At 34.9% G+C, this 19,581-nt stretch overlaps 1 protein-coding gene across 1 annotated transcript; it reads right to left on the reverse strand.

Moving 5' to 3' along the window:
- Positions 1 to 3,570: 3,570 nt before the first annotated feature.
- LOC121775943 lies at positions 3,571 to 6,435 on the reverse strand. Its single transcript, XM_042173047.1, has 2 exons — positions 5,524 to 6,435; positions 3,571 to 4,480 (listed from the first exon to the last, which is right to left on the reverse strand). Exons 1-2 carry the CDS (start codon positions 6,420 to 6,422, stop codon positions 3,844 to 3,846), a joined length of 1,536 nt encoding a protein of 511 aa, XP_042028981.1. The 5' UTR covers positions 6,423 to 6,435; the 3' UTR covers positions 3,571 to 3,843.
- Positions 6,436 to 19,581: the final 13,146 nt, after the last annotated feature.

Genomic DNA, 19,581 nt, shown 5'->3' on the forward strand with positions numbered 1-19,581 from the left:
AACCGACAATGGGCTTGAATACCTATCTAATGAGTTTGATGAATATTGCAAGTCTAGAGGAATCAAAAGGCATCGAACAGTACCAATGAATCCCCAACAAAATGGGGTTTCAGAAAGATTCAATAGAACGGTTCTGGAGAGGATCAGATGCATGCTCCTACATTCTGGTCTGGGAAGAAGGTTCTGGGCAGAAGCAGCTTCTACTGCGGTTAAACTCTTGAATAAGTGCCCCTCTTCTAGCTTAAATGGAGACACACCTGACTTCAGATGGTATGGAAGTAATAGTGGATATTCTGAACTAAAGACTTTTGGATGCAAAGCATTTGCTCACATGAGGCAGGGAAAATTGGAGGCTCGGGCATTAAAATGTGTTATGCTTGGGTATCAACCAGGTGTGAAAGGTTATAGGCTCTGGTGCATAGAGCCAGGTAATGGGAAGATTGTGATAAGTAGAGATGTGATCTTCTGGGAACATGACATGCCATTCAAAGATAAGACTACTGATAAGGTCTCTGCAGCTTCTGTTTCTACTTCAGCAATTGAGGTGGAGTCTTCAACTCAGGTGGAGGATGAGCTATCTGATGACACTCATGATGTAGTAGTTGATCCAGTTCAGGAGGATCAAGGTGATCAACAGCCTGAGACAGCAAGGTTGGAGAACTGGAGACTTACAAGAGATAGGTCCAGAAGGCCCACCAAACCACCATCTAGATACTCAGATGCTGAGTTTCTCTTTTATGCTTTATTGGTTGCTGAAGAGGTTGAATATTCAGAGCCAAGTTCCTATAATGAGGCTATGCAAAGCAAGGAATGGGAGAGGTGGATGCAAGCCATGATAGAAGAGATAGAATCTTTGTTAAAGAATGGGACTTGGGTGTTGGTGGAGAGGCCGGATGGAAGGAGAGTTGTAAGCTGCAAATGGATCTTCAAAAAGAAGATTGGGGCTTCAAAAATTGAAGGGATAAGGTTCAAAGCTAGATTGGTGGCAAGGGGTTTTACACAAGAACAGGGGATTGATTTTGATGAAGTCTTTAGCCCGGTTGTAAAACACACATCAATCAGGATATTGCTAGCTATTGTGGCAAGAAGAGGCTGGGAATTAGAACAACTTGATGTGAAGACCGCGTTCTTACATGGTGATCTTAAGGAAACAATCTACATGCAGCAGCCTGAGGGCTTTATCAAACCAGAAAACAAAGGGAAGGTTTGTCTCCTTAAGAAGAGCATTTATGGATTGAAGCAAGCTTCAAGGCAGTGGCATAGAAAATTTGATGATCACATGATTGCTGCTGGTTTTGTAAGTTCTAAATATGATGAATGTGTTTACATCAAGAAGGTTGGTGGAGTTGCTGTGGCTTTCTTATTACTCTATGTTGATGACATGCTCTTGGCCGGAGCATGCATGAAAGAGGTTCAAAAGGTCAAGGATGATCTGAATTCTGTTTTTGAGATGAAGGATTTGGGTCCAGCAAGGAGAATATTGGGGATGACTGTGATCAGAGACAGAGAGAAGAAAAGGATCTGGCTGACTCAGTCTGATTATGTGGTGAGAATGCTTAAAAAGTTTGGACTGGATAATTTGAGAGAAGTATCAGTTCCTATGGCTCAGCACTACAAGCTTTCAATGGATCAATCTCCTAAAACTGATGAGGAAGCAGCAGAGATGATGAGAATTCCCTATGCAAGCATGATAGGAAGTGTCATGTATGCAATGATTAGCACGAGACCTGATGTTGCTCAAGCTGTTTCAGCCACTTCCAGATACATGTCTAATCATGGGAAGGAGCATTGGTCAGCCTTGAGATGGTTGATGAAGTATATGAAAGGGGCTAGTAATGTTGGGATTATGTTTGATGGTGCAAGAGAGCTCACAAATGATGCTCTTATTGGGTGGACTGACTCTGATTATGCGGGAAACTTAGACACTCGCAGATCTCAGTCAGGTTATATCTTCACACTCTATGGCTCGGCAATAAGTTGGAAGAGTAGTCTTCAAGCGGTGGTTGCATTATCTACTACAGAGGCTGAATTCATGACACTTGCAGCCGCTGTAAAGGAGAGCTATTGGCTTAGAGGGATCCTAAATGACTTTGGTGTGAGTCAGAATACAGTCACTATTGGGTGTGATAACACCAGTGCGATATGCTTAGCCAAGCATCAAGTATATCATGAAAGAAGTAAACATATCGATGTACGTTTGCACTTCATCCGTGAAAAGATAGAGGAGGGAGAAGTGAAAGTTTTCAAGGTAGACACGGTTGAAAATCCAGCGGACATGCTGACTAAACCGATACCTAAAAACAAGCTTGAGTTGTGTATGAAGCTTGTGAATATCTGTAAGATGGAGGAGTAGGCGGCTGAACCATCAAGGTGGAGGTTTGTGAGTTGATAGCTCAGCCGCATCATCATGGAACGAAGAACACAATGAGAAGCTTGATCGAGCTTCAGATGCACAGGCACCGTCCGTCCGATTAAGTTTTTAGTTTAGAGATTAAAACACAGCCGTCGGATCTAACTAGCCGTTATTAAAACACAGCCGTCGGATCTAACTAGCCGTTAGATTGTTAGTCTTTAAATACCTGTTTAGTTAGTTAGTTAGCAGGGGATTCCCTTTCGATTTGTAGCTCAATTTTCACTCGATCAATAAACGTTCTTCGCAATTCTTCCACACTCAATTCTCTTCATTCATTCACGTCAACAAATCAGCGATCCAATCACAACAGTGCTTATTTAGGTGAAATGATAAATTATTAGTGAAAATACATAACTAATGAAATACAGGAAAAATATTAAAATTGTGAAATAACAGAGCCATTTCCCCAACAAGATATTTCTTCCATAGGTGAATTAAGATAGTAAAATACCAGATCTTGAAACATCAACGATTTCAGCTTCTAAGAAATAACAAAATCACAGCAGAATATCAAAAAATTAGAGAAAATCTCAGCCGCCGAAGCCATAGAGCGTGCGGCCCTGCCTCGTTGAAAACCACGTTGATTTGTGTTGATAACATGTAGGATAAAATGTCACGTTGAAAACCACGTTGATTTAATTGCGTTAAGTATGATGAAAAGGCCTCGTAAGTTAGTCAAATATAATAATAGACATGCCATGGGAAATACTAAACAAAGTACAAAGTTTGTGATATTATATACTAATTTCAAAGTTCGTGGGAAATACCAAATTTTAGGCAAAGTTTATGATATTAGAGACCAATTTCCGAAAATTAAATGTAACCTCTCATTTCATTAAATATTTCATAATTATTGTTCGTTGTAATTTGTATAACTAGTTAGCGCATCTACCTACTAACTATTCGATGCTAATTAGTCTTTCACAAAGAGAGGATCTATACATTACGATAAAAATATCTAAAAATGACACAATTTTATTGTAATTGTCACAAAAATTACACACTCACACGTGCATCTTTGTGACAAAAAAGTTGTAAGTAAAACATGAGGCTAGTGATTTATTATGAAAGGTCAGGCTTATTCAAAATAAATGTTTTTTCTTAACTCTAAATATTTTATCCAAAATCACAGCACAAATATATGCACAAAGTAGTAGTAGTATATTGTTAAAATTAAATATTCTATCCAAAATCACAAGAGATTCGAATATACATTGTCACAAAAAACAACGAATAATACCCAACGATTAAATACTTGAAATTTGACTATTCAGATTCGAATTCAACCAAAGCTAACGAAAACAAATAGTTCCAATTTCGAGCGCATCCACCACTAAATTAAGAACTAATTCCACCAACCAAACATTAAAAAAAATCCCCAAATTAACCTTAGTAAAATCAATCAAACACAAATAATGTACTATATAAATCTAAATGAGAGTAATTTGCAAGACCTCTCTAAACTCCAACCTCTTAGTCTCAGTATAAAAAGTCCTATGCTTATTAGGCCAATAAGTCAACCAAATCCAGCCCTTAATCTCCCACTCCATCACCCCTCCCAAACACCCTTTCTCCACCTTCCAACTCACACTCTCCCCATACTCATCTCCCGCGAATATCACCCCTCCCTGCCTCGTAAACGGCCGGTTCACATTCGAGTACCGGTTCTTGAACCACGCCTTCGGGTGGAGCAGCGCCAGCTTGGACGGCCTCGACGAGAACACCTCCCTCCCGTCCTCGCTGTCGTGGAGGAACCAGTTCAAGTTGGCCGTGTTCCCGTACACCGACGGCTCGAACTTCCACGGCCGCAGGCTCGTCGTGTAGCTCTCCCCCGCCGAGAAGTGGAGCCCTATCCCGGTCGGGGGCTCGAACGAGGCCTCGATCCCTTTCTCCACGCCGATCTCCCTGGCCGCGTTCTCCGAAGACTTGCCCACCGACACGCTGATCACGCTCGCCTGCTGCATCGGGGTCATCTGGAGAGCGATGCGCGACGGGAAGTGCTTCTCCGACGGCCCCGCGCCGCGCTCGCTCATTAGGGTGTCCGTTAAGAGCTTCACAACATCACATCTGGTCAAATAAATTGAAGTTTTAAGTGAACCGTATCTTACCAACTAAATTGCGTGAAAATATAATTAAAGAATAAAATTAAATTAAACGTGAAGAATAATTAATATTCGAAATAAAAGTTCACAACATCGCATCTGGTCAAAATTGAAACTTTGCGTGAACATGTCTTACCAACTAAATTGCGCGAATGTATAATTAAAGAATAAAATTAAATTACACGTGAATAATAATTAATATTCGAAATAATAATGTATATACAATGTATAGTATTTTGTTTTTTCATAGTTGGACTAGTCTAGTATATGCCCACTAACTTTTGAAGATGAGGACGACAACGCCAAAACGAATATTTCATACTATACAAAGTTTTTCTTTTTGTATAGTGAAATTAAATAATGAAGAAGTACGTATGGTTTTTATCTAGCAATTTCTCCAAAAAAATAAATTAATTAAATAATACTGTATAATCATATGAGTAATAGAAACTATAAATAATTAAGTCCATAAAAATTAATTGATTTCTAATTTTTAAATTTTTAAATTTTAGTAAATTCTCAAAAAATGTTGCTAACCTTTATGGAATCGGCGTCTAAAAATTATAAAAATAGTTGAATCCCTAACCATATTTATTTCCGCCTTACGCCACTAGAAATAAATACTCATGATTCGATCAATTAATCCACAAAATTAAGAAATGTGAGAATTATTTATTAACATAAAATGAATAGCCATAGTCCTAGATATAATTCATGAAACTCTATTAATACATACATATAAGAAGGTTTATATTAGAATCTTTCCGTTTAAATTATAGTACAACATCACCAATTTGGTTTCCCAATAAAATGAATAACTTAGACACACAAACAAATACACATAGCAATTTAAGCTATCAATTTTGATAACGACTAATGTTTAACCCAAAACAACAGCGATATTCTAACAAATTCGCATGCATACCTCCCAAAATTCGAAAGTCCACAATACATTAATTAAGAATCAATTAATACAAAAAATAATTTTAAATTTAATGTTGCAATTACCTTATATTATCGGTATTCACCTTGATCTCGATCCACTTCTCATGAACCGAGACCCTATGATTAAGCTGTATGACTCCCTCCAGCTGATGATAATTCAGCGAGAAGGCGAGCCGGTCGTCTGGCGACGGCCCGCTCGCCTTCACGATGGTCATGGCTATGATAGGGCAGTACAGCTGCACCTTCAACAGCCCGACCATCGAGAAGCTGTAGGAGAACAGCTGCGAGGGCGTCTCCACCGGAGACGCCCTCGCAGCCTGCATCTCAGCCGCCCAGTTCGTGATGGCGAGATTCATCGACCGCATCCACCGCTCCTCAACCCCGGACCCCATCTGCCGCATCAGCGTCTTCGACGCCTCCCTCGTCTCGGGGCGCGCGAGCTGCTCCTTGAGCGAGTGTAGGCACGCGCCCCGGAGGTCGGCCGGGGCTTCGTAGATGCAGACTACGAAGCTCAGGCCGAGGAAGGCCGCGTTGAAGGTCTCGGCGATGCGGTCCTGCCGCGGGTAGCCCCGCGGCAGGCGGACCGAGGACGAGGCTCCGCTCCTGGTGGAGCAGTAGCGGAGCAAGTCCTCGATGAAGTTGCAGAGCATAGCCGCGACGGGGGCAGTACTGCTGGTGCCGGTACTGCTACCGTCGCGGTCGATGAGGGTTTTGGAGGTAGGGTTTGGTGTGATTTTTTTGGATGTCCATATAGGGATTGGGATGTTGTAATTGGCGGTTATGGAGAGAGAAATTTTGGAGTTTGTGAGGGTGGAGAGGGAGAGGTTGAGAGAGGGGTGGGTTGAGGAGGAAGGGCAGAGGTTGATGGATTTGGAAGGGGTTTCCCATTGGTGGATTGGTGGGAGGTTTTGGATCCATGAATATATGTTTGGAAATGAAGAAGAGGAGGAAGAAGAAGCCATAAGAAATATAAAAAAAAATAGTGTGTGTTTCTTTATTTAAAGATGTGTGGAAATATTCTATAAGGAGTTTATAAATAAAAGTGTGAAAAAGATGAAGTGGAAGATTTTTAATGAAGAAAGGTTTGGTAATATGAGGTGGACTCTTGTTGAGGGAATAAAATTTTAGTGATGCGGACGTATTGTCATGTGTTGTGTTAAGCTAATTACAATTTTACTATTTTCCCTTTGTTTCTGTAATTATGATTGGTTCGAACATATTGTCATGTGTGTGCCAACTCTGATGATTTTGAAATATTCTAGTGTATTTTAGTAACTTTATTTTGAAACTAGTTAAATTTGAGAATAGTAGTTTTTTAGAAGCAAAGCGTTAATCCTATGGCTAATTCATTTATCCATCTTTGTTATTGATCATCGTTTTAAGATTAAAATCACGAAGTTAAAATAAATACATTATATAATTTTTGAGTTATGTTAAATTTCGATGAGCAAGTTGTGAAATGTCTTCTTAGTGAATAGCGTGAAACGCCTAGCTTTGCCACTATATGAGAAGTCGATGGGAAATTTTTTAATGTGTGTTTGCTTTTATAAAGATGTGGGGAAATATTCTACAAGGAATTAATAAATAAAAAGTGAGGAAAAGATGAAGTAGAAGATTTTGATGAATAAGATGTTTGGAAATTTAGGTGAAGAGAATATTAAAGTTGAGTAAATGAAGAAGCAAAATATTATGCCCAATAATACTAACCGTGTGGGGTTTAACTTTGTTGCGTAGAATTTGAGTTCCGTTGAAATCAATCTTTTCTGAATAAATACTATTTATTCACAAATTGCTATCTTATAACATAAATGGGTTTTAGTGTTTATTTAGATAATTAAATGAGTGGGGCATTAATAATCAGCAACATTAGTGAGTTCGATTATTGGTTTATCCGATTTTAGGGGAGAATAAATTAGAATGGTTGAGTTTGGATGGTGGAATATTTTCTTTTAAAAAGTTTCTTGCTCTCAATAGATTAGTGCATGCTTATCTATTACTCCATTTTATACATTTTTTTTGCATGCGTTAATATAATAACATGACGATTGAAGTGTAAAGGGCCAGCACTTTATTATTCCAACAAATACTTTTAAGTTGTGGATTCCCATATTTTGTTTATAATTTAATTACATAAAATTAATACTTTTTAGCATTGAATTTGCACCGTTTTGGGTTTAAATCCACTATGTTTTTAGTAATATTACAAGCACAAAACCTATTAGTCATGAATAAGGGCAAACCAATATTTGAAACCGATGAATATTTCTTTTATATCATTATATAATTATCTTCTTTAGGGTATATTCATATATAGAAAGATGGAAAAATTACATACATGAAAGATTGTTAGATAAATAATCAATGATAAGATATTTGTATTGTAATAATAATAAAAATATTACCTACATGAAAGAATGATAGATAAAAATCAATGAAAATATATTTGTATTGTAATCCTAGTAATAATGAATAATAAATATAATCCAAAATCAAATAGAGATCTTTATCATGGCAAGCTATAAAAAGAACAACAACAAAAGTACAAAATGGTGAACAAGAGTCATGAAATTATTGAAGATCTTATTGTCTCATCAACTAGCTATGGACACTATACGTAGGTGGTTAGGTAATCCATCTCTCCAAGAAACATAAACATTGATTATGAGTCTAATATTGTTTCACGAACGAGGATAGGGGTGTGCATTCGGGTTTCAGTTCGGTTTTTTGCCAAAACCGAACCAAAACCGAAAAACCGAATTTAGTTCAAAATCCAAACCGAACCGAAACCGAAAAACCTAAAAACCGAAACCGAAAAACCGAAAACTGAACTTAAAAAACCGAAAAACCCGAACAAAACCGAAAAACCCGAACAAAACCGAAAAACCTGAAAAAAATAAATATAATATAAATATATATTTATATATGTGTATTTTATTTTATTTTATATATACTAATAGAATATTTATATATAATATAAAATTAATAATACATATAATATATATTATATAGTAGAATATATTAAATTAATAGAATATATATATAATTCGGTTTTTCGGTTTTTTTCTTCGCCCGAACCAAACCGAAAAACCGAAATTTTTAAAACCGAACCGAACAGAAAAACCGAAAAAACCGAACCGAATTTCAAAATTTCGGTTTGGTTCGGTTCGGATATTCGGTTTCCGGTTTTTTTGCTCACCCCTAAACGAGGATTGACAAAAAAAATGTACTTCGATATATGTCTGTTTTTTTCATTTGTTTTTGTTTTCTTTCAGATAATGCGCTTACTTACTTTGTCGTAAAGTTGATTTCGTTACATTTTGTTGTTGTCTATGCTTTGAAATACTCTAATACTGCAAGTATATTCTCTAGTGGATGAAGATTGACGAAAACACTTTGATGTGTGTTGCTCGCTTTGTTATTGTTCTTTTAAATCTGTTTGATTTTAGATATTAATACATACTGTTACGTTGATTTTGATACATTTTGTTACTATTTACTCCGTTTTTGCATTTCATCATATTTTAGGCTTACGAGTTTTGTACTATATAAATGAAATAATTCCACTCGTAGTCTCCTGTTAGACATCTATATTAATTACTACTCCCTCCGTTCCACGATAGGAGTCCTATTTAGTTATGGCATGAGTTTTAAGAAATGCAAAAAAATTGAATTGAATAAATTAGTGGAATATGAGTCTCACTTATATATATTAGTTTTATAATAAAATGTGGTAGAATGTGAGACCTACTTATCATTTATGGTAAAAGTGAAGTATGATTTTTTATTGTGGGATGAACTGAAATGATAAAATATGTTTCTTATTGTGAGATGGAGGGAGTAATACTTTGAGCATGACAAATAATCTTTTACATTATACGAAGTTTGTATGATTTTCGGGAGAGGATCCCCTGCTGTGCACAAATCACAGCATGGCCCTGCTGCCCCATACAATCCTATTTTTTATTATTATTTCTTTTATTAAAAAATAAATAAAAATTTAATATTAAAAATATTTTTGTGAGGGGCAGCAGGGCCCTGCTGTGATTTGTGCACAGCAGGGGATCCTCTCCCATGATTTTCAGATTTCAAAATATATAAAATTGTTATATGTACTCGAATCATTTATGTTTTTAAAAATATAGTCTAGGATACAAGTACACCTAGCTAGTTGTTAAATTTCTTTAGAAGCTCCTAAGACCATCCGCATGATGTCTCTTATCCGTCTCTTAACTGTCTCATCTCTTAATTATTCATGGGTTCCACTGTACTTTTTACTCTCCATCTCTTAACCATCTCATCTCTTAACTATTCATTCAATTTTATTTTTTATTTTTATTTCCAACAAATTCAATTAATAAAACACACTTCATTAAATAAAATAAAATTACAACTTAAAATTCTAAAAAAATTAAAAACCTCATTAATAAAATCCTAAAAAAATTAAAAATACATCATTTAAATAAAAAAAAACATATTTTTTATGGTAGATTAATTTGTGGGAATGATTTGATATTTATAGAAGTGATTGGAGGCTTAAAAAATTAAAAAAAATTAAAAATTTGCAAAAAAACGCCTATAAACGGCTAGTATATTTTTTGGTTTTTTTTTTAAATTTTTGAATTTTTCCTTAATTTTTTAAAAAAACAAAAAAAAAATTCGGATAAAAACGACGCCCACTCGCGGGCCGGCAAGTGGGTGTCACGGACGAACCGGAGCTCGCCACGTCGCCAACGCGCGTGGCGAGACGTCTCGCGAGCTGTCCCTCCGGGACGGGATGGAGACGGAAGGCTGCAACGCCATCTCTTATCCGTCTCGTCGGCTAAGGGATGCGTTGCAGATGGCCTAAAAATTGTTAGTTCTATATGAAATACTAGTGCTTTATGATTGTCAAAGTCAAAACTGAATAATTATTCGGTTGTAGACTTTTAAAGTGCATTTTTAGTTGAAAGTAAACAGATAATAGTTGCATAAATAATTGGTTCTCCAATTAAAGCATCATCGTCCTATAACCTATGTTATGTGGTCCAAGTATATTAGTCCTATTAATGTGCCTAAATCAATTTCGCATCTGATTCGATCCCATCTTGTTTTAGTTGAATTTAAGAAGAACAAACATACATATACATACATTGTACGTGCATAATGTTCCTAAATTTTAAATTGAATCACAGATATTTTATTTAAATAATTTATTATTTAGTAGTACTATACTGTATGCAATTGAAAAGGATTTAATATGAAAGATTTATGATAAATTCACGTACACATTATTTCAAATTGGATTTTTAGATAATTATACATATTTCCAATGAAAAACTTAATACATCATTTGAAATTAATTGGTATTCATGAATTGCTTTTAAATGTAAAATATTTAAAAAGTCCAATTATATACTCCTTATATAATTAATGAGAAGGGAAACGTGTTGTATTATTCAAAAAATTAGCAAATGTTATATGCACAAAATTTGTTTGTGAGATAGATAGAGATAGCTTACAATATGTGCAAGTATAATGTGTATATATTCGACCTTTTTAGGTACTTTACATTTTTAAGTGATTTTAGATTAATGTCTATGTGCATCTTCTCAGTTTCCCATTCGTTGGAGTTTTAAAGTAATTGGATAATGTCTTCGTTTTAAAGTAATTTCCTATTACAAGAAACGTCTATTGTAATTTTTCAGATTCTTATTCGTTGGAGTTGAAAACATGATCAAATTTTACCAAAATGGTTAATTTAAGTTGTTAAAAACATTTTTTTTACTCATTGACCTGTTGGGGGCTGGAGTAGGCCAAATATTGCTCTCTTTTTTTACAATCGATTTTTTTCAAACCAATTTTCCCCCCTTTTCCAACTATCAATTATTTTTTGTATAATATTTTCTGATATATTTTTGTGGCATGTAGGTATATTTTTTCCCTTGTCAAGAAGGACTTTTTATTTTTAATTTTTATTCAGTCAATAAATTAGCTATTATTCTTCCCAAAATATGCTACTAGTAATATTTTTGGATTTTTTTTTGAATTAATAATGTACAATCCTAAGCTTGGATTTCGGACTACTCAAAAAACTAATCAAACTAAATATTATACTGCACTCATTAATATATCTATATAGAGAGATAGATTTATTCATAAGAATTTTATATTTATAATATAAAAAAAGTAAAGATATTAATGATAATCAGCTCAGATATAATCAACTCTTTAATGTCCTTTTTATTACATTTAATAAATAGACCAACATTAAACTAACTTCTCACATTTTAATTAAAATATAAAACTAATAAGAAGCACAATCACTAATTTTTTTCAAACTATCCTTTATATTTCTGAAATTTTGAATCAGAGCCAAAGTAAGACAATTAATCATGGACAATGTAGAGTAATTTCTAACATTGATAGACAGTAAGACAGGTAAATCACGGCGGAGGAGGTGGTCTCCCTCGGCCTGTGAGTACCTTGGCGACTTGCGGCGGCGGCGGCGGCCGCTTCACCCTCGGCGGCTTCACCTTCGGGTCCTCGCGGCGGGGACCTGTGGCAGCTATTGGCGGCGGCGGCGGCGGCGGCGGCAGGCCTCCTTTTTTCAGATCAGCAAAATGTGAATGCGGAAGCCCCTTAGAGAGAAAAGAGAAGGGCTTTTCTTCCACGCATTGTGTGAAAATGGCTTCTTGCATGAACAAGATGAAAAAGATGAAGAGATATGTTGCTCTCATTTGATTTTTGGGAGATTTTTGATACATCATACATATGTTGGATTTGTAAATTGTAGAATATGTATGGTTGAAGAAAAGTTGGTAAGAACACAAAATAACGAGTAAGCCCTACCAAATTGTCATTTTATGATGAAAATTCCACATCCAATTCCTCAATAACAATTATTTTCTCCATGGTATTAAATGCAACGTCGGAAGTAATTGTATTTTCCACAATATCGATGTGGAAGACGTTACCTCGAATCTTCCCTTACAACGCAATTAGATACAATAACAAATTGACTTTGTTTTTTAAAGAAAAATGATTGAATAAATTTACATGCTAGCCGAAAAATCGTATATGGGGCGTCACCACAAATGATGTTGTGACAGAATAGAGCAATTGTGTAATCGACAAACAAAAAGAACGTAAAGATGACACATATTTACGTGGTTCGCCAATTGGCTACATCCACGGGCATGAACGGAGAACAAATTTTATTCAGAGTGTTTTCAGATTATGGCTACAGATTTCAGATTTGATCTAAGATCACAGAATTATGTGCTCTACTCCCATATAAATAGGCACACATGAGATCCTATCCTAGTTCGGAAACATAATCCTATCCCAATTAGGAAACATGATCCGAACAGATTCAAGGCATACTAAGAAATGAGTTAATAAATAATTATTTATTCATAAAAAACGACATTAGTTGAAAAACATGAACACATAGTAAAATAATTAAAGATACTACACACATGATAAACATAAACTTAAATATAATTAAGTACTAATGATAAAAAATAAAATAAAAAGAATGATAAGAAAATATTTAATAATATTGAGTTGTTGAACCGTTCTTATAAGTGAATTGGATATTGTGAGTTATTCGTCTATTATTAAAATTCAATGTAATATATAACTTTATTTTTTGTATAATTATTTTTTTTTATCATAGTCATCATTAAATTATCAAATACTACGTTGTTAAAATAAAATGGTAAAATAGGTAGTATGAGCTGTATCCATCCAATTCCGGGTCAACCCAAAAAAAATTGGATTTTTTCATTGAAAACTGGAAAGTACTCACTCCACATTCGGTCTCACTCAAGATGTCAACATTCTTGAATGACACGAGATTTTAGTAGTTGTTAAATGGAATAAATAGAGAGAAAAGAAGTAGTTGAATATTTTAAATGGAACAAACTAAAAAGGAAATGTGGATATCTCGCGTGGATGGGACGGAAGGAGTATGAATTATTTGAAGGTGGTGACTACAATGATCACAAAAATTAATAACTTATCAAGTATATATTCATGCATTATAAAAATATAGAACAAACTTTCAATTTCGACATTTAAATGTTTTATACCAAAGAGATTCATAATAATAAAAAAATCGAGCTGCTAGCCGAAATGTCAAATGGATAGTGAGATACGGTGAGCCACCAAGAAGGGGCTCGAATTAATTAGGAGAAATCATTTAATTTATAACATTGATAGACAACGACCATTCAAAATTTAGTAGTTCAAATATATTGTTACATGGTGTGTCCAGTCAATCACAGTTGCAAAACAAATACAAAATTTTGGTTTTATTTAATTCGCAAAAATTGAAGCCCTTGACGACAGCCAATCACGGTGGCGGAGGTGGTGTCAAATATATTGTTATATGGTATGTCCAGTCAATCACAGTTGCAACACAGATACAAAAATTTGGTTTTATTTAATTCGCAAAAATTGAAGCCCTTGACGACAGCCAATCACGGTGGCGGATGTGGTGTCAAATATATTGTTATATGGTATGTCCAGTCAATCACAGTTGCAACACAGATACAAAAATTTGGTTTGATTTAATTCGCAAAAATTGAAGCCCTTGACGACAGCCAATCACGGTGGCGGAGGTGGTGTCAAATATATTGTTATATGGTATGTCCAGTCAATCACAATTGCAACACAGATACAAAAAATTGGTTTTATTTAATTCGCAAAAATTGAACCCCTTGACGACAGCCAATCACGGTGGCGGATGTGGTGTCAAATATATTGTTATATGGTATGTCCAGTCAATCACAGTTGCAACACAGATACAAAAATTTGGTTTGATTTAATTCGCAAAAATTGAAGCCCTTGACGACAGCCAATCACGGTGGCGGAGGTGGTGTCAAATATATTGTTATATGGTATGTCCAGTCAATCACAGTTGCAACACAGATACAAAAATTTGGTTTTATTTAATTCGCAAAAATTGAACCCCTTGACGACAGCCAATCACGGTGGCGGATGTGGTGTCAAATATATTGTTATATGGTATGTCCAGTCAATCACAGTTGCAACACAGATACAAAAATTTGGTTTGATTTAATTCGCAAAAATTGAAGCCCTTGACGACAGCCAATCACGGTGGCGGAGGTGGTGTCAAATATATTGTTATATGGTATGTCCAGTCAATCACAGTTGCAACACAGATACAAAAATTTGGTTTTATTTAATTCGCAAAAATTGAACCCCTTGACGACAGCCAATCACGGTGGCGGGGGTGGTCTCAGACTCGGCCTTAAGGCGGCAGCGATTGTATCCACTTCCGGTTAGTACCTCTAGCTTTCGTTTCTGTCGAGAGAGAAGCAACGTTGGAAGAGAAAGGCTTTTCTTCTACACATTGTGTGGAAATGGCTTCGTGCATGAACAAGATTGCAAGGATGAAGAGATATATATGTTGGACCTTCATTTTATTTATCTTTGTGGAGGTGGTTATCTATACTGAATTAATTAAGTTATTTATCCTTTTTTTAAAAAAATTGTATTAATTATGCTTTATTTGAAAGTTAACATGCCCGTGACACATGAATAATAGTATATGTTTGATATGATTTTATGGTAGTAGTATTGTGGAGCACCTAAATATCCAACGTCCAAACAATAAAATGCATCTTCTAAGGATACTAAATCACCTATATTTGTTTGTGTATAGTGTAGTTGTTAGTTGGATCATTAATCACAAACATCCAAACATTCAAATGCATCTCCACATAAAATCGTGGTAAATATTGAGAATGTGGTCTGTAAGTAATCAACTTTTAATTTATTCTGATTTGGCTTACACAATCGGATTTTAAGTTAAGAATGTCATGATCATATTCAAATCAATTTCAACTAATCATATACAATTATATTTCAGTCGAAAACAATGAAATTATATGTTACTAACATAAAATTATTTCCACATCGTGTCTATATAAGTGTAAAGTTAGGTGCTTGATATAATAATGTCGAACTTTAATTTTTTACATATAAAACTTTACATAAACTGTATGTAATCTCAGTTTCTTTTAGATCGGTTATGTTCATATAGGTGTGCATGTTATATACTATGACTGGAAAAAGGCTGCATTTTCGGCCGATTTTCTATAGAAACCGATGGGTAAACAAACGGTTAACCATCGGTTTCTGCAAGAAATTGGTTAAAGTTGATTTTTCATTTTTTTTTAAACGATGAACTTTTACTTCTCTACTATTATCTATACATATCCCATTCATCCACATTACTATTCATCTCATCTTGTGTTGACAATGAATTCACTTTCCAATCTCATTGCCTTACTCTAAATTTAATTTATGCATTGTACTCCATTATTTAAATTTGATTTTTTACATTTTATTTATAAGTTCAAAAATAGAAAATATTAATTTAAAAAAATAAAAATCGGTATCCAATTGGAACCCGCCGGAAACCACCTAAACCGTCACAACCGCCGGTTCATGGTTCAAAACCAGAACCATGTGGCTTGTTAACAAGTTGGGTTTTCTTCAACCGGAACTGTAACCGTGAAAAACTCCACCAAAAAGGGGCTCGAATAAATTCGGAAAAATCAGTACTAGTTTATAACATTCATAGACAGTTACAAACACTTGGTTTTATTTAATTCGCAATAAACCTAAGCCCTAGGCCACAACCAATCACGGCGGCGGAGGTGGTCTCAGCCTCGGCGGAGGCTTTATCCTCATCCGGCGAGGACCTCCGGCGGCCTGTGGCGGCGGCGGCGGGCGCAGGCCACCTCGTTTCTGATCATCAAAATGTGAATGCGGCGGCTGATCGGAGAGAGAAGCAACGGTGGAAGAGAAGGGCTTCTCTTCCACACATTGTGTGAAAATGGCCTCGTGCATGAACAAGATGGCAAGGATGAAGAGATATGTTGCTTTCATTTTGATTTTTTGGGACTACTAAATTACTCTGTTTGATGTGTAGAAAATATATTTATTGTTGGGTATATATATAAGGTTGAAGAGATGAGAGTGAAGCCACCTATATTTGTCTTGTATTGGATAGTTGTTAGTTCAATCATTAATACAATTTGCCTCTTTCTCACAAAGGAAAATTTGAAAAATTAATATAACACGTGAATAGTATATTAGTATATGTTTGATATAATATGTGTAAGTAATATTGTAAAGAACATAAATATGCCCAAACGCAAATGCATCTTTTAAGAAAATTAGATAAATTGTTGAATTTTGATCGAATTATAGTCGGGAATATCAATTTAAAAAATTTGTTTGACAACTATCGAGCTTTTAATTTTTTTAATTCGGCTAACAAGGTTGGATTTTCAGTTGTTAGTTAATTAAAATTTAGTTATGTGCCTCGACTTAAAATTTTGTTTGGCAAATATATCAAGCTTTTAATTCATTTTAACATGGCTAACGCGATTGGATTTTCAATTAACATTTTCAAATTAATTTCCGCTAATCATGTGTAGTTTCAGTCGAAAAAGACGATATCTACGTAGGTAAAGTAAATTTATCATTTTTATTTATTTCCACTTCATCTCTATTAGATATATACCAGTATTTTAGTAGACAATGAAAATATATTACACCGCAAAGATACTGAATTTGAACTTAAAACTTTTCGTCATAGAGTATCATCACTAAAAAAAACTTAATTTTGAAGGATATAAAAATCGAACGCTTACGTCAGAAAATTTTAAAAGATAACAACGACTTGGGACATCCACCGTGGTGCGGATGTCCCGGCGGACATCCCCGTGGACATCCCAAAAACACCTTCTGCCACGTCATAAGGACTTTCCCACTGCACTGCCACGTCATAAGGACATCCCCAAAGACATCACGACGGACTTCCCACAATAATAAAAATCCACAAATTCACCAAATAAAACAATTTACGGAATTAAAATTTCGCCACGATTACGGAATAAAAATTTCATTAAATAAATAAGAAAGGTACATTTCAACAAAAAAAAAAACTAAAAAAAGTACACTTCAATAAATACAAATTCCATCAACGACGACCCTCTTTGATGCCATACTTCTTCAATTATATCGTTCTGGAGACGAATATGTTTTTGTTTTTGACGCATGTCTTGTTGGTTATTTTAGTGTAATTGGATTAACTTGATTTATCAATATTGTCATAATGAGACATCATATAAGTTTGGAAGTGCGGAGTGCGCGCTTGTTTGAATCCATTATGATTCGACGGGGGTTCGAGGGCAGCGCCCCCGAGTTGCGGGGTCCAAGGGGCGGCAGCCCCTGGCTGGGGTCGAGCTTGGAAATTTTTTATTTCCATTAAAATTGCTGTGTAGAAAATTCATCCGGAAATATAATTTCTGATAGAGAGAGATACTCGTTAATTCAAGTGGTGCGAATGAAATGAAATTCAAAGAGCTGTATTTATAGAATTTTTGAAAAAATATAAAATAATCGGGACGTCCGCGCGGACGTCTGTGGGGTCAACACAATGGCGGACGTCTGCAAGGACGCCGCGACGGACGTCCTGGGAATGCAGCGGAACTCCGGTGTCCGCAGCAAACGTCCGTATCCGCGTCACCTTTGCACAATGATGTCGTCCCGCCATTGCGGATGCTCTTAGGACAAAAAGCAGAGTGTTTTTAAATTTTGGATAAACTAATTTAATTTTTATTTTTTAAGGACGTTTCCATTTATGTTCTCTAATTTTTGTTGAGACGCCAAGAATAAGACGCTTTCTGAAACATTAAGATTTATTTAAAAATAGAGTAAAGGCCAAAATTGGTCCTGAACATATAGCCATTTTACGATTTTGGTCCTAACCATTATCTTTTGGATTTTTTGGTCCTGCACATATGGACATTTGATCATTTTGGTCCTGCACATATGGAATTTGATCATTTTGGTCCTCCGTCAACATTTTCGTTAAAAACTAACGGTCAACATTATCTTTTGGATTTTTTGGTCCTGCACATATGGATATTTGATCATTTTGGTCCTGCACATATGGAATTTTGATCATTTTGGTCCTCCGTCAACATTTTCGTTAAAAACTAACGGTCAACGGCCGATTTTTGACTAAAACAATGGGTTGGGTCGGGTCGTGTTTGGGTCGGGTTTGGGTTACACGTTAAGAAAAAAAATAATTATTTTTTATTAATTAAAAAATTATAAAACTTTAATTTTTAGTTATTTTTGTTGATTAAAAATATTATAACGACTAAAACATGATGTTATTATACTATTTAAACATGATATTACACGATAAAATAAAAAATTACCAAATTAAAATAATCATTTTTTAATCAAAACAATAAAATTAAAGTATACTAATATTAAATCTATATAATAAAATTAAATAATTAAAAATTATTTTTAATAAAATCTAAGCATAATATTTTCTTCAAATTCATGAAAAAATTAATTAAAAATTACTATACTTTAATTTTATTAATTAAAAAATATTAATTAATTTTTTAAGAATATTATGCTTAGATTTTAACGAAAATATTATGCTTAGATTTTAAGAAAATATTATTTTTTTTCTTAACGTGTAACCCAAACCCGACCCAAACACGACCCGACCCAACCCATTGTTTTAGTCAAAAATCGGCCGTTGACCGTTAGTTTTTAACGAAAATATTGACGGAGGACCAAAATGATCAAAATTCCATATGTGCAGGACCAAAATGATCAAATGTCCATATGTGCAGGACCAAAAAATCCAAAAGATAATGTTGACCGTTAGTTTTTAACGGAAATATTGACGGAGGACCAAAATGATCAAATGTCCATATGTGCAGGACCAAAAAATCCAAAAGATAATGTTTAGGACCAAAATCGTAAAATGGCTATATGTTCAGGACCAATTTTGGCCTTTACTCTTAAAAATACAGTACTTAATTGCATTAAAAACGCCCTTTAGGATTTTTTTTTATTGTAGTGCATTTATCTCAACTTTGACACGTCAGCTACAAAATCCAATTTCTTTTTCATAAGTTAACAACCTTGATCATTTTGTTTAGAGCTCCTAATTGAACTGAATGATCACTACATTATCACATACAATGAGGAATTCTATTCTCAAAACTATTGGATAAAATTGGAAATCTTACAAAAGTCGTAGCCTAACAGCAATTAGGCAAATGGCAA

The sequence above is a fragment of the Salvia splendens genome, chromosome 18, assembly GCF_004379255.2.
Source record: "Salvia splendens isolate huo1 chromosome 18, SspV2, whole genome shotgun sequence".
Classification (NCBI taxonomy): Eukaryota; Viridiplantae; Streptophyta; class Magnoliopsida; order Lamiales; family Lamiaceae; genus Salvia; species Salvia splendens.